Source organism: Crocodylus siamensis, chromosome 1, assembly GCF_052110815.1.
Source record: "Crocodylus siamensis isolate JL-2025a chromosome 1, ASM5211081v1, whole genome shotgun sequence".
NCBI lineage: Eukaryota > Metazoa > Chordata > Crocodylia > Crocodylidae > Crocodylus > Crocodylus siamensis.
In genome coordinates, this window is record NC_143395.1 from 173,786,717 (window position 1) to 173,803,337 (window position 16,621).

The 16,621-nt window shown below is 43.0% G+C and overlaps 1 protein-coding gene across 1 annotated transcript in view; it reads right to left on the bottom strand.

Moving 5' to 3' along the window:
- Positions 1 to 16,621, bottom strand: part of VASH2 (vasohibin 2) — a 72,773-nt gene that overhangs the window by 42,823 nt on the left and 13,329 nt on the right. The window contains exons 3-4 of the mRNA XM_090049111.1: positions 11,949 to 12,037; positions 9,706 to 9,762 (exon numbers count right to left, since the gene is read on the bottom strand). Of these exons, the coding sequence (XP_089905237.1) occupies positions 9,706 to 9,762; positions 11,949 to 12,037 (146 nt within the window). The remainder of the gene's footprint in view (positions 1 to 9,705; positions 9,763 to 11,948; positions 12,038 to 16,621) is intronic.

Here is a 16,621-nt window from a genome sequence, read left to right on the forward strand (position 1 = left end):
TTAGCTAAAGTAAATGAACTATCTATGCTCTGCTACAGATGGTTCCTCCAGCTCAGAGTTGTGACAAACTGCTGAGGTGCTGTGGTAGAACTTGCCCTGACATTGCCGAGGCCATATCTGGTATATTGTATATATTTCAGGTCACCCACATTCAGGAAAGATAAATTCACATGGGAACAAGTATAAAGAAGGACTGGTAGGTTGATCCCAGGAAAGGAGGGTGTTATATATGAGCAGAGACTAGAAGAGGACCTGGCTTGCTTAGTTCCAAAAAAACAAGACAGCAATCATCTCCTCTGTAAAGAGATCACATATAAACACCCCCAAGGGAAAAGAACTATTTAAGCTAAAGGACAATGCTGGCACAAGAGCAAATAGGTATGAACTGGCCATGAACAAATTTAGGCAGGAAATTTTTATATATTTTTTTTTTCTTTTTTTTTTTCTTAGCACCAATGTAGTGAAGTTCTGGAACAGCTCTCCAGTAATAATGAGAGCAAAAAAAAGCCAACCACTATAGAAGTTTTAAGATGGAATTTGGATGGTTTTATAAAAGGGGTATATGATGTGGTTGCCTGCAATAACAGGGGACCAGGCTCAAAGGTCTCTTCTAGTCCTATCTTCTTGTAGCTTCTGTCTTCAGAAATGTCACTTACATACAACTCATTCCTGTAGAGACAGGTTTCAGAATCCTTGTCAGTACTGCAAAAAATCCACTGGATGTTATTTTATTTTGGATTTGCAAAATGTTCCGGGGGGGAACTTTTTGTTTAACTCATAATACAAATATTAAGATGTAACACAGTCTCTCTGAGGTCAATGGGAATCTTTCTGTGACTTCTAACAGGATTTGTGTCAGGTCCTTAAAATTTACATTTGTTTTAATTCATCTTATTTGCCTTTCCTGTAATGATCCTTCATTAAATCCAAAAATTCCAGTTCAAAGGCATCTTCTGTAATAGAGTAATAAGAGGCGCTCATTCTGCCCCCCCTCCTACCAAACAGCAGCATCTGATCCAATGGGAATTTTCCCACCAACTTCAATGTACTTGTCAGATCTACAGCCCCTGGTAGGAAAGAGAGGAGCCTTAAATTAAGATCATCTGTACTTCATCCAGCTTCCCTCCTTACCGGAGTGCACAATCATAGTGGCCATGTCTACAGGAGATGCCGACTGCAGTTGTTACAGCACAGTCATTTAGTACTTACTGTGCAGTAGCGCCAAACCCCTTTTTGTGACACCACTGTGCTGTAGCCTAATAATACTGCACAGTAGTGTCGCATCACAGTTTTTGCCACACAACTCTACTGCACAGTAGTACTGGGCTACTGCACAATCAGTGTCTCGTGTAGATGCAGCTAGTTTGACCCTACCTCCCAAACCTGAGAAGCAGATCTTCTCCATGTACCAAATACATGAACCCCCCCTCATCAGACTGCCCCACTTAGGAATCTTTTCCCTGCAGTTCTATATCATATAATGTGTCAATGGGCAAGTTACCTAAAGTAAATAGTTTCATGTCTTTATGCCCTCACTTGGATTACCTCCTATTCCTGGTGTACAAAAAGGAAATGAATGGAGTTTTAGAGATTTCCTTTAAAGCAAAGGAAGCCCACCCTGGCTAGATTTAGTATTGCTTTCTCATTAGAGAGAAAGAAAGCAAGTAACTTGGAGTGAGAGACAAGAAGCAGATGTTCAAATATCCTTTCCAAGTTATTGTCTTTATACAATGCGCAGCAAGTGTTCTTTACAATCCCCCTGGGGTTTTTTGAGAATAGGTGTGTTGAAAGAGTGTTTTCTCTTGTTTGGTTAATTAACTCTCATTGGTCTGCTTTTGTCACTCCTTTATTCATTCTTTAATCAATTACCTACTACCCTCTCCAGCACAGAATTTCTCAGTTCTAAGTTCTTTGCAGATCAGTCTCCGTGCTATCGTTTCTCCAGACCTTTAGGATCTGACTCAGCCATCTTGTCTGCGTGTGAGTTTTCACTTTTTGTTTAACTCAAATAAAATGACCAATCACTGACTCTAGTTACAAGTTACCCTCAGCCATGAGTCTCAGGCCACATATGTGTTACCTTGGGCTCAGACAGAAGAACAGCCCCACACTGTAATTCATAATGCTTTGCAGGAAGCTGTCTGAGTTACAGTGTCCCCCAGAACCAAACAGAAGTTCGCTGTTGGGTCCAAAGGAAATTCACTGTGGTTGAGGAATCCTGCTGCTGGAGATAAGCCAGTTTCCCCTAGCAACAACCCCTCCTTCCTCCCTGGGTGTCTCTGGTTTCAAAATTGGAGGGTGAAAAGGAGGTGGAGGACGTTCAGTTTGGGGGGATTTTCAGCAGGCACTAGAAGGTGGGGTTGGTGGATTGAAGCCCCACCATTTTGGGGAGCTCTATTCCACCCACCCCACCCTCCAGCGCCAGCTGAAAAAATCCCAGACTCAACCCCCTCTACTCCCTTTCCCCACTCCCATTCTGAAAACAGCTTCAGGGCTGGGACACAGACAGACACAAGTTACTGAAGATGCTATGTTTTGAAACATCTTCATCTGAACCTTCATGTGTGGGATTGGGCCCTTTTAAAGCACTTTGCAGCCATGCACTTCTGTTTGGTCACACTTGTAGAGTGCTTTCAGGGGCCAGATTGGGTGAAAATTGTCATGTCTGTCTATGCCTCTTGTTGTGGTTCATATGAGTGTCGTAGAACAGTGTTTTTCAACCAGTGGTGTGCCGCGAAGGCCTCCCTGGTGTACCATGAGTATTTTGGAATAATGAAAAGAAAGTTCTCCAGCTGCCTAGCACTAAGGAGTAAGCCACGTCAGTGAGATATTCACAAAAGACTTGTGCACGTGTTGGCTGTGGGGGACGCACAGTTTGCAAGGCTCTGAACAGCTGCACGGCAGAATTGAGCTGTGGTGATGAGCTCATAAGTATGGGGGTGGGAAATACCTTAACAGGTGTGTTGTGGAAAATATTTATTAATGTAAGTGTGCTTTGTGCTCAAAAAGGTTGGGAAACACTGTCCTAGAACAATAGATTTTTTAAGTATCTCAACCTCCGTTTACAGTTGTATTAATTAAGGCTATGACACAATCAAGTACTCAAAAGCAGTTATGTGATTTATTTTTAAAAATAAAAGCCATATGTGGCCACTGACTTCTCCACAGAAAGGCTTTTTCTCTTCGCACACGGGACTAGATACACCAGGTTAGAGCATGTTTATACCAGCACAGCAGCATCCACACTAGGGGGTTGTACTATTGTGACTATCCAGTTCACACATAGTTAAAGTGATGCAAATGTCTGGTATAGAAGAGCTTTTGAGAATGGCCTGTGCTGCTGGTTAAGTGTAGAGGTACCCAAACTGGCTTTAAACAAGCTGGTTCAGGCGCCAGTAACAGTGCAGCCACAGCTCTGACACTAAAACTTGCCTGAGGTGTAGGATAAATATAAGCTCATGCTGAGCTCTGTGCTGCTGTGCCAACCTGTTGCTAATACTGAAGCCAGCTCATTTAAAGAAGGTCCAGGTATCTATCTATACAAAGCTGTGACAATGGCATGCACATGCCATAAGTCTACACTGGACTTACTTTTGCAGCAGAGAAATAGCAGCATACAATGCTTGTAAAGTGTGATTCCTGCAGATTCTTGCATTTCTTACTCTACACGCTGACCCACATAGCTGAGCTGTACTACAGAACTGGGCCTGGATGCTTTTGAAACTTTTATTTCTAGTCTAGACAAACCCACAGGGTATCTGGCTGTCTAAGTGAAAGCTGTCAGACAGTGAGTTATCCTTAACAGAGTTTTAAAATATTGCATCATATCAAGCCTGTCTCCCTTAACAGCAAGGGTCACTTATATAGATAATTCATGCTCTCCTTCCTAGGGCTGAGCTACGAATTGTTATTCCCTCATGAATCAGACTGATACAGATAATAAATCCCTGTCCTGTCTGGCCCTCCCTTCCACAGTGGACAAGACATCTTACACGCTGTTATTCATCTTCAGTATCTCTGTAGTTTCTAACATACCACACTGTGAGTTCAAAGACCTAGGTCCAGTTCCTGACTATGCCACAGTTTATAGTGACAGACAAATCACTCAATCCATTTGTGTCTTGATTTTCCACCAGGAAACCAGAGACCGGACTTCCTTCAACTTTTTGTGTCTTGCATAAACAAAATAAGGCTACAGCAAGACGTGTCCCTGCCCAGCCAAATGCACACAGGTACAAATGAATACCTTTCATTGGCTGAGGGAACCTGCCATGGGGCTGATTACCACTGAACAGGCTGTTTTTCAGCTATTATAAAAAAAAGTAAAGCTTACCACTTACTAAACAACAATTTTTAGGTGGGGGCATGAGGGAGAATTCCCCTCTACTCCCATGTAGCAGTAAAGCAGAGCAAGCCTTTGGAGATCCATGCCTTGCAGGCAGAAGCCCCTGCAGTGGTGGCACCCTGCGCCCCATGCCCAGCTGCAGGGGCAGACACCCAGTATGCCTATCCCCACAGCCCCTAGGGCAGAGGGCACTTACCTGCTCTACTCTGGGCAGGGCTTTTAAACTCCCTGCCAAAGCAGAGAATCGAACAACCTGATTGGCTGCCCCTAGAAACACATGGGACTTCTACAGTATTTCCAGGGCTCTGCTGTCTTGTCCAGTTTCAAGTAAGTTTTGGGGGTGTTTTACTTTTTCCACACCCTCCCTGTCCTCTGTGGTTTCAGGTCATTTCCAGTCAACAGCAGTTTTCCTGGGCTTCAGGGAAATGCTAAATTTTGGACTTTCCCCTAAAATCCCCTGAAGCTCAAATTACAGTGGTTGCTCTCCATTACAGAAAGGTTGGAACAAACTTTGGGTAACCTTCTAGAGCAGAAGTAGGCAACGTTTTTTGGCCGGGGTGCCAAAAAAAACACAATGTCTACCTTGGAAGTTGCCGGAGCACCAACATGCCAGAGTCCGGAGCAGCTGTTTGCAGCCTCCTGGCTGCAGCCAGCCCACAGAGCCAGGTCTGCTTGCAGCAGGACTTGCAGCCTCCCAGCCGCCTGCTGGGAGCAGCCTGGGCCCCCTGGCTGGCAGCAGCTGCTTAGAGCTCAGGCTGGTGGTGGTGTGCTAAGCAAAATGGCCTTGCATGCCAGGGGTTGCTGACCCCTGTTCTAGAGAGACAGACTTGCAAGGCCAGATTGCATGTTTTTCCTCATGCAAATAAGAAAGCACTGAACTTAGGTGTTTGACTATAGTCACACAAATAAAGCAATTAAAACTCAATACCATAAGGAACAGCACTCATTGTTAAGAGTCCAACCCTAACTGATAACATCTGAGGCCATCCTACTTAAACAGTTGTTAAGCATATACTGTATCACAAATTCTTCAGGCCTGTCTCATAAAGTAAGCTCCCTTTGTCCCAGTTTGGAGATAAAGGGCCTTGCCACAATGCAGCTCCTAATGTACTACAGCCATGGTAATTCAAATGGGTCTCTTCACAAAGGGGTCCCAATCTAAGGTTAGGCCTTTACCTCCAACCTAATCCCAATAATTTATAAAACAAACCATGAAAGTTATCAGTGCAATTCATCCTACTGTGGAGTTTTGAACAAAGAACAAAACCATGATGAAACTCAGCTGTATGTGGGGAATTTGGTTCTAAACTGCAACTTCAGCAGAAATCCTAGAAAAACTTGCAAAATTAGTTTTATCCATGCTCCCGAACAGTCCTGAACACCCCCAGTGAGCTTTTGCAGTTCCTGCTTTGTAATTTCAGTGATCCAAAAAAAAACTTTTCGTTTGAGCCTACAGCCTCAGGAAGTGTCCCTGAAAAGAAGGGAATTTGGCAGGCAGCATTTGCAACAAAATGGAAACCTTTACCTTGGCTAGTAGCCTTTGATTTTTTTTATTATTATTATTTTCCTTTTTCCAGTGTACTGACCCTGATTTTGCAAAGTGCTGGGCAACCTCTGATATTTTTTTTAAAAAGTCCTCAAGCATGTACTTATTTTATTGAATAAGGATAAACTTGCATACTGCTTACATGGCATGCTGAATGGGAGCCTGTTCCCTGGCTTCAAGATTCATTAACAGCTGCATAGGGCAGCTGGAAAACACAATGCCAACCAAGTAATTTTTCCTTACAATAAATAACAAAAATTCCAGTCTACAATCATAATTCTTAACACTCATTTGCTAACAATAACAAAGCAATTCCAGAGCAAGCAGTTTCCCGGTGTCAGTCATAATAGTTCTAAAAGCTATTTGCATTGAAAAACCCAGAGCCCCTAGTTGATTTAAATCTATGTAGTTCCACTCATTTCAATTTATGCTATCTGATGATCTGACTCATGCAGTTTCTTGTATCAGAGTACCTTAGACCAATGTAGAAAGCTGGGTTTTATTTCCAGTTTACAGAAACTCAGGTATAAAGTTGCCATGGTAAATATTTTCAAAGATGGGTGTATGAAGATAAGAACCTAAATCCATATACAGGGCACATCTACATGAGATGCTTTACTGCAGCAGAGCTAATTACTGTGCAGTAAGCATCCGCGTCTACACATGCAGACACTTACTGCACAGTAATTGGTTTATCTCCCAGCCTGAGCTCCACAGTCACAGGGCTTGGGCTGGGAGACCCTATTTCCCAGTGCCAGCCCCACAACCATGGAACTGGAGCTGGGAGATAAGGATCTCCCAGCACTGGCCCCAGACCACAGAGCTGGTGTTTGGAGATAAGGATCTCCCAGAGCCAACCCTGCAACTGTGGAGCTGGCACTGAGAGATAAGGATCTCCCAGCCCTCTGCTCCCCCATCGGATGAGCAGGGGGTTTGGAGCTCCCTGCTGCTGGGGCAGGGGGACCTAGTCCCTGCCCTGGCTTCTGTGGCAGAGCCCACCCTGGCAGCAGGCAGCTCCAGGGACAGGGCGAGATCTCCTGCTTCCTGGTGGATGACTAACCAGGAGCAGATTTGCTCCTAGTCGTCGTCTACATGAGCTTTACTGCGCTGTTACCAGTCAAATGTAAATTCACTACTTGCATTGCAGGTAGCAAGTTTACTCACAATTAGCAAGGTTTACTGTGTAGTAAGCATGCTTAGTTTACAGTAAACTACGCTACTGCACAGTTAAGCATCTCATGTAGATGCGCCCAATGAGATCAAACAAGTCATGATGCTAGCTAGAGGTTTGAACCATTCATCACAGGCCTATTTAGTTCTTTCATCATGCTATAATTATCAAAATTACCCTTTCCTAAATATTCATTTTAGTTGTTTTCTGAGTAACCTGAGGATCAAATGCACCTCACAGGATCCCAAAATACAGCCAAAAATGAGTCAAAACCTTAAGCAATGATTAATGGTGAAGTTCAAACAAAAAAAAACTTTTATTAATCTGTCAAGAAAGAGATTGACATAAGCAAACACGACTGCATAGGGAGTTCAAATTTTGTTAAAATTATGTAGTTTACATGCAGATCTGTGGCAAACCATTGCTTCTGGCAATTTGTCAACCATGTCATTGGATGTCACGAAGTTCAAGAACATTAGATAAGAAATGTCTGTTCAGGAGACAGACAGACAAAGATCTATCTACATGGGTAATTACATTCTCCTGATCTAAAATTACTCCTGCAATATAAAATGTAATGTTTTATCATTCAGTTTCTGCCCTAAACTCCTGGGTAGTATTGTTGGATCCTACCACATAGCTGCCACACATGACGCAATTCTTGTATAAAACAGGTCCCTATTCTCCTCTCCGTTATGCTTTGTGTAGATGTTTAAACCTCTTCAGATGACTGCTAAGTGTAAAATGCACTCAAAAGCCTGTGCCTGCTGCGTGCATAGAAGTAAGTGATCTGGGAATCAAGGCCACAGCTTGGAAGGGTCTTTTGTTATTCTTCAGGAAGTAAAGCTTGCATTCAAAGAGTTCCTGTTAGTCCTGGAATATTCTGCATACTGCATACCCTCAGCTTTCTGCCACTGGAAGGTAATGCAATAAGCAAGCTGTACGCAAAAAAAGCACATTGGTCTTCTAAGCACAATCCACAACAGACCTGTAATACTTGCCTTTTCAAGTGTAAAAGCAAGTTCAAGGCCTTTACATTTTTTGCTCTCCAATATTAAGAGAGGGATGAGTTGCATGAGGGAGAAGTACAGGGAAGAAGGCAGTCCATGCTCCCAGTGGACTCCCAGATAAAAATCCCTTACCTAAATCCCTTGCCAAACCCTAGTTTGATCTTCTCAACATCTGATGCTAGGAGGCCAAAAAAAATAAAAAATGAAAAGATCTTCCACTCCAGTTCTTCCAGTCAGTAAACAAAGGAACCTAGCAGAAAAGCACTAAATGAGGTGGGTCAGTCTGTCTCAAGTGTTTGGCTTTCCAGAGGTTTACTGGCTGTCCGTGCACGTTTCCAGGCACAGTCCCAGTGGGCGGCATCCACCGGCTCCTTGGATGCCTTTGAGGACCAGTGGGTGCGGCCTGGGGGCGCTGTGCTTGGTGTCCCCCTCAGGCACACTTATTTTCATGTTTTGACCCTTTGACCCACACAAATAACTATCCTGTTATTTTCATTAGTTGTCCCATGAATTTAGTTGTTGCATTCATCCATTAGCCCCCACAAAAAGGGGCTACTAGTTAGCCAGGTGGGCCTTGCCCATGGTAATCAGATGGACAAACAGACCAGCAGTAAGCAAAGGCCTTCTTAGTGATGTCAGGGAGAACAGCAGTTCATAGAGTCTGGCCCCAACAACCAGCAGCAGCAGTCACTGCCTTTGCAAGGATGGATGCACAGAGGCATCCTCCAGAACCTACGCAATGGAGCCCTTTGGTGGTGGTGGGAGGGGGCATGCAGCTTCTCTTGTCGAATACAGAAGGGGCTGAGTCCTAACTTCCAGTGTGGCAGGCATGTGCAATCCTCCCAGAAAGGTGAGGTACATATAAGTTAAGGGAGATGGGGGCAAGGTGTGAGAGTCAGACAGCAGGAGAAACTCAGGAGATGCTGAAGGAATCCACATCTGAGACTAGAGGAAAAACCACCCTGAGCAAAAGCCTGCGACTAGAAGAATGGGGGAGGGAAGAAGGGGGTAGGTGTGGAAAGCGAACACATAAGATATAAAGAAGAGTCACTTTGAGTTGGTACTAAAACTTCTGGAGACTCTTCAGTTTCCTCTGAAAAAGCCACCCTCACCATCACAAACTTCAGTTAGTTCACTACTCTTCTTAACCTCTTACCCCTTTACATAAGCTACTCTGCTTGGAACATGTTAAAGCACCACATTGGGATTTAAGCAACTATCATCCACTTATCCCAGGTGCTCCCATCATACTAGCAAGAACCATTCTGCCCTGAAAAAAATAACCCCAGGGTAAACTGATGCAACACCCACTGACTTCACATTGACTTCAATGGGATTTACACTAGAGTCCTTAACTAGTCAAAGGATTTCATATTCAGCATGGAGATGCTAGTGAATCTCCAATGCAAGCTCAGCTCAGGACAGATACTTGTGACTACATGTACAGTGAAGTGCAGCAAACATAAAAACTATGGACCAGATCTTTGGCTGATGACTTCACTGAAGTATGTGCATTTGTCAGCCAATAAACTAGATGCCAGACATCGTTTGCTTAGATGTCTAGCAAAAGATTTGCAGGCCACCTTGATCATAAGAGAGTTAAACAAACCTGCAGGTAGGAGATGCCACTTACCCACTTAGAGGTCTTGTTTTTCTAATTTCGAAGAACTGAGTTCCTGTGTGATTGTATCTGAATTTTGTTAGTTAAAGTAGAGCTACTTTTTAAAAAAGTTAAATAATGTAACAGTATGCAAAGGTGTGCAAAGCCTCTTTTCATGTCCAGTCATGATTTCCTTTGGAAACATAAAACAGGCACTAAAAAGCCATTAACTCTCATGGCAGAGATGAAATTTCATCCATAAAATATGTAGTTAAGTTTTATTTCCAACTGTCCTTGTATGACAACTATTAACTGGAATTACATGGAGAGATTCAAGCAAATAAGGCTGTTGAACCTGATCCAATTATTACTTGTTTGGTGCCCCAAGAACCGTTCCCCTCCTCTTCTATCAAAATGTAGGGAAAAATAAAAATCATTCATAGGCACAAGAAATAAAGTTTATAAGTCTACCCTAAACTATCACCTTGTGTTTAAAACAACTTATGCAAAGATCCTTGATGCAAAGAATTGGTCTATTCTCTGTAAGTTCCCCTGTATACATGCTGATATATATATATATTTGGAAACTCTAAATCATTCTCTGCTATGGAAAGACCCATGACGGAGTAAATAGTGCAAAAATGAGAGCATCTGGTAACAATATGGGGAGGATGTGCCATCAGCTCATTGTACACCTCCTGCTAGAGGCAACAGAAACTAAAACATCAGGATTTTTTGACTAAACAAACCTCTGACTCACAGCATCAAGAGCCAACATTTTCAGAACAAGTGATATCTACAACATGGACATCAGTTAGTTGAGAGTGCTCAGTGCCTTTGAAAAAGTTAAGTGCTGGAGGCAAAACAGAACCCAAGATCCGGTCTGGTCTCATCTGTGTTTCTTCTGTTTGGAGTATGCTGCGTGAAGTGACAGTGCCATTCCAACCCTCAACAAGAAACCACAACCCTGGATCTCAGCCCTAGCAGATATTAAAGCTTGCTTGGACCTGGATCCAAAATTGACTCTTACACTCATTTCTCCCACCTGTCAGAGCACAGTTAGGAAAAACTGCACCAAGTAGAGTTGTGTGCCCTGTTAAATTAATACTCTCAGATGTGGGTTTCACATTGTGCTCTAGCCTCCTGTTCTGTGTTATGCCATTTCTCTCTTCAACGCACATGCCAATAAGTTGTTCATGGAACCTGGATAGCAACCATGCAGGAAAGAATGAAGAAATGTTGTGTCCGAGACTAGCTGTCTGTGCCACAGGCTGGCCCTATCACCTTGTCATGGGTTCAAGTGCTGCTGCAGGATCTGCTGGTGCTTTGATCTCAACTGGTATTGGCCAAACCCTCTGGCTATTTTTGAATGCTTTTCTAGTTGCCATTAATCTCCCTCCCCAGATCCTCCCCAGCAGCTTGCACCCATTGGTTGCAATATTCAGCTTTCTTGGTGTCACAGAAAGATGAGAAACTTAAAAGAGAGAGTTGGACTGGCAAATGGAGAAAGATGAAAGAAGTTAACTCAATATTAAGGCCAGCGATTGCACACTCCATCACTCTGAATGCATGCAGTGAATATATAGTAAGTGCTCCTGGTGGGGGGGGCAGGGAAAGAGATGCATGGAGAGCTCTGATTGGACTCAGACACTGGGAAATTTAGAAGTGGGACTCCCCTCCCATCCCCTGCTCTTGCACTCTATGTGTACTATTTCAGCCTAACTGCAAACTGGTTTGGAGAAGGTCAGGGCATTGCCCTTGTGCTAGGGCAGGAAAATCTTTCCTGTAGTGAGAAGTGGCAGCTATCCAACTGAAGAAAGCATGACATTCAGTGTGGAAGAAAATGTTTTAGTCATAGGTAGAAGGAGAAAAGTTTGCAATGGGTACATGAACTGAAAGTACTCTACTGTCCTGCTGTCAAGATATGATGCAGTGCACAAATCCAAGCTCCATGAACTCTAACCATAACCACTGCACATACCAATCTTAAAATAAACAGGTCTATTAACGTATCACTTCAAGTAAACTCTTTTCAGTGTCAGCTAAAGCTAATTACACAGCCTAGACTATCAGCAATGTGGTGCTCAACATGAAGGTGGTCTCATATATCTTCATGAGCACTGGAAAACTGGAGAGTGAATAATTCCCTCCCAAATTATCTTCTACCCTTGGGCAAAGCCCATGTTTCAACAAGTTACCCCATCAATTCACTAAGCACATGATACAGAACATGATGACTCAGCCTTCTATCTTAAGGCCCATTTCAAGAAGGATACTGCAGCATCTTCATATAGTTCTGTATTGCCTGCAGCCATTCCGGGATAGACATGGAGAGCTTGTAGTTTGGCACTGGTGGCACTGAGGGCTGAACACAAAGAAAGATAAAAAGATGCTGTAAGTTATTTCTTCCAGGAAAGCAGCTAGAACAACTTGCAGTTAATGTGATACAATACAGAAATTAGACACCCCACCCCCCCAAGAGTCTCCACCCCATGTAAATGCAAGCAATTCCATAACAGTTGATTCGAATTCTACTTCTACAACGTGGACAGTACCTTCCTTCAGGGCAACTGCCAGACTTTACATTGGAACAACAGGTCAATATGAGTCCCAGTGGGATAACAAACACAAGGAAGTTTCAGGTCCTTGAACATCATCCCAGCCAGAGAAAGATTCTGGCACGTATACCCAAAGCTTTCCATTTTTATACTAGAAAAGCCAACTGAGCTCAGATAAACAGAATCTCACTGCTGGCTTTGCTCCAGACTTCAGAGCATTAATTTCAGTTCTAATCTTTGCTTTTATCTATATTGAGAAAGGCATAAACGGAGACAAAAATTCAGAAAGAGATAAATGGAGCCTTTTATTATGACTATATACATTTTCTGCCTGCTGAGGTTTACTCATGCAGGGGTCAGCAGTCTGCCCCACTGGATACTAAGTCCACTGTTAAGTGTAATGCTCAAGTATTTTCAGCTTTTTCCACACTGCTCTGCTGCGTTAGCACTGTCACTATGCTCCCATCTCCGCCACTTGTGAAGGACAAGCCCCAAGAGACTCCATTGTGGAGGAGGGCAAATGATAACCTGAAGATCACATAGAGCCAGATTTCTAGAGGTATTAAAGATAGAGATAATTGTGTAAGTGCAGAATGAGACAGCAGAATAGAAGCCTAGGAAAGTTGTGGACTCTCCATCATTGGAGTTATTCAAGAGGTTGGACAGGCACTGGTCAAGGATGATCCAGGCATAGCCATGCCTATGTTCAGTTATGAGCATAGCCCATGCTTCTGGGCTTTTTTGGTTGCCACATGGGGTAGGGAGGGAATTTTTCACCTCCTATTGTTATGTCAGGGTTGGTTTGGGTTTTTTTAAGCTTTCCTCAGAAGCACTGGGTGCTGGCTGCAGCCAAGGCTGGGGATTTTGACTGGGGTGTGCCCATACTCCTGCTGGGTCTTACACCCAAAAGTTCTTGGCTAGAGGGTCTTGCCCCTCCGCTCAGAGTCAGATCGGGGTCAGGAAGGGATTTTTGCTCATAGTCAAACTGGTAGAGACTGTGAGGGTTTTGCCTTCCTCTGTAGAGGGGGAAGGTGGGGAGGAGTTAACCCTCTTCCTTGGATCTCTTGAGAGTTTTTAACAACCTTTTGCAGCAGCTGGACATTGGCCATCACTGTCCCCTTGCTTTACGTGTGGCAGATTAGCATGTTATGTCTTGTGTGTCAGGGTTGACTGTAGTTTTGCTAAGAGGTTAGACAATGGATTTGTATAGGATGGTTTGGATAGGGTTGATCCTGCCTCAGGCATGGGGATTGGACTAAGATGACTCTTCCAGCCCTACTTCTCTATGATTATTGTCAGCCTAAAACTCCCACAGGACATTACTGCCACTGTTTCTATGCCAGCATTTGAGAGTTTGTTTTTTCACCCATCACTGTTCATTCTTTGATGCTGGTGGCTAATGAAATAACATGATACAAAAAATGAAAACAACAAAACAGCTGTTACTACTTCCCTAACCATTACAAAAGCCAGACACCAATAGTCCCTGAATTATAGACACAAAAGCCTGCTGAAGAGAAAGCACTTAAATTAAGGCAACAGCATGAGTAAGAGTAGAACAGTTTAAATAAACTATTATGCCAACATTTTTTAATACAGTTATTGTTTTTGAGCATCTCCATTCCTAAGTGCCCATGTTGAGACATTTTTAAAAGGCTTAGCTTTCAGCTGGTGGATAACTAGCACTTTAAGATGTCTCAGCTTGGAAAAAAATAGATTTTAGATTTTTTTTTTAATACGTCTGACTTGACTTAATTCTGCCTTTCTGTGGAATTCCATGGAAAGCACTACAGTGATGAGAGTATTAGAGTATTTTGGGAACTTCAGTAATGTGTCTGAAGGAAGAATTAGACTTTATGAGTTACCTTTTCAGACCCCGTGATGATGAAATAGTTTTACATCACTTCCCAAAATCCTGAGTAGTTTTTGAACACATTCCCATAAAATATGGCTGGATGTACTCTACTGCAACTCTATCTAATTCTGATAGTTCAATAAGTTCAAACTCCATTTCTTAACTTTAGGTACATTTGAATGTAGTACCAAGCCGATAACAAACCTGCCCTACAAGAAGACACTGCTTGTTTTTAACAATTGAATCAACACAGACAAGCCAATTCACACATCCGCATTTGAGGTATTAATAAGTACAATATTCCAGAAAAAATGGGTGAAACCCACTGCAATGTCAACTTTTTCAGTGAGTTCAATAAAACGAAAGATTCAGCCCCAGGTCTCTTCAGACAAGCTAACCCCCACACTCTCAGTTTAGACAATTACAGTAGATAGCCAGATGTACAACAGCTCTTCTTTGGAAAAGGAAAGTTATCCCAGCATTAATGGCATAAAATAAAAAATAAATAAAAAATAAATGAGATCATTTCAAAGGGAAAAAAAACAACAAAATAGTTCTGCATCAGAATTAAGATGTTATGACACATGGTTGCCATGTGGGACTTTGAACAGGACTAAGTACATAGTTAAGAAGAGGCTGACCAACTGCATGCTGGTCATTAACAGTAACAAATGAAGGTTATGAAAATGATTTAATACATATAAGAAAACTTCATATATTTTAATACCAAATAGTTTTTAGGAAAGAAAATTGTTTTTCAGAGCCTTAATATGGCAACAGAAATATTGCTCTGAACTACTTTCAAAGTCCTGTTATAAGGTTTACATTTGGATGCAAATATTCTCTTGTTGTTCTAGAGTGTGATGCTACCATATATAGACCAGGAAGTATCAAGGCTGCAAAAGGCGAGTAGAGGATGACGGGTGGCTAGGAAGATGGATTTGTCACATCCTTTTGGGTTTAATCTTTTATGCTGCCATTAGTACAGGAGTAAGGCTATTCCTTCAAACAGCTCTCTCTGTTGGGTAAAACAGTCACTTAAGCCTAACTGCTCCCAAGGGTAAAACTCCCTTTGCCTCTCATGAAGCAGAATTAGACTAGTGCTGAGCACCTTCAAGAATCCCGCTCTGTGTTTGGACAGCATCTAATACAGGAGTGGGCAAAATGCGGCCCATGGGGCAGGTGCAGGCCACCAGGCCATTCTATCTAGCCCACGGGGCCCCTAAAAAATTTAGAAAATTAATATTTATCTGCCCCTGGCTGCCTGTCATGCAGTCCGTGATGGCTTGCCAAAACTCAGTAAGTCTCTGCCTGAAATAATTGCCCACCCCGATCTAATACAACAGGGCCACCAATTCCAACTGGGCTGCAGGATACAACAGGATGTAGCATGACTTAAAAAATGATGTAGCCAACTTGTACTCCTATTTCTCTTTGTTTGTATGCATCCAAAGTACAAGTATAACATGCACCTTTATAGATGGATAGACAGATAGATATCTATATCGATAGATAGATATAGATATGGCAAATGGAGATAGATCTATCTATCTATATCTATATATAAAAGGGTGCCTAAACTCAGGCTCAGAAAAGCTCAGATTTTTAAATAGCGTAATGTTTTCAGGCATAACTAAACAATCAACTGTGCTGAAATATTATGGGTGGTTCTCCTTTTAATGCACAAATGCCAGAGGACCCAGAGCAGAGCCTGTTCTGTCCCTGATCCACGTCAAGTGGCTGTTGGTCCTGTTTTATACTGGGCCGGCCTGTTTTTAAACTCTTTGTCCTCTGTCCTTTCTAAATGAGGAATGAACAGCAAAAAGTCCTGTTTTTCAATTCATTGGTGGAAATGCATGTCAGTCATTCGTCCTCATGATTCTATTGGCTGTGCGAGAGGTAGGGTGGTGTACAGCCAGAAGGAGCAGGGTTCGGAGCCAGCCAGCGAAGAAGGGAGGAGGGGGTTGGCTTCTTTGTGGTGCCCCCACCCTTTTCTGCTGATTGGCCAAGTGGCCTTGTGGCCCCACCCCTCACTGCTGATTGGCCAAAGAGGCAGCAGCCCTGCACCTCACTGCTAATTGGCTGAGAGGGGCAGTGGTTCCTCCCCACCACCACCAAAAAGGGGTGTCCTGTATTTTGGGGGTGCCCTAGTGGCCACCCTACTCACAAGGCTTACAAGTCCTTCCACACCTCAGCACAACAAATAAAGGCTCAATCTTGCAGAGCACTGAGCATCTTCATTCTCACTGATTTCACCAAGAGCACAGGGAGTTGGGAACTTCATAAAGGATATTACCCAGTCCTGCAGGGCACCAAGAAAGGGGACAAATAAGCAGAAAGTTCTGGGGATGGTTTTGGTATATGGGGCTTTCCACGCTCCAAGCCTCCAAATGCTGAGAGTTTAAGCCATGTGACACTACTTTAAAACCAATTGCCCTGTGTGCTTCCATAGGTGGGGATCTACTCAATTCATGATTTTGTGGAAATCATGAAATCCCAGATTGTCCATGAAATCTTAAAAAAAAAAAAATGCTGG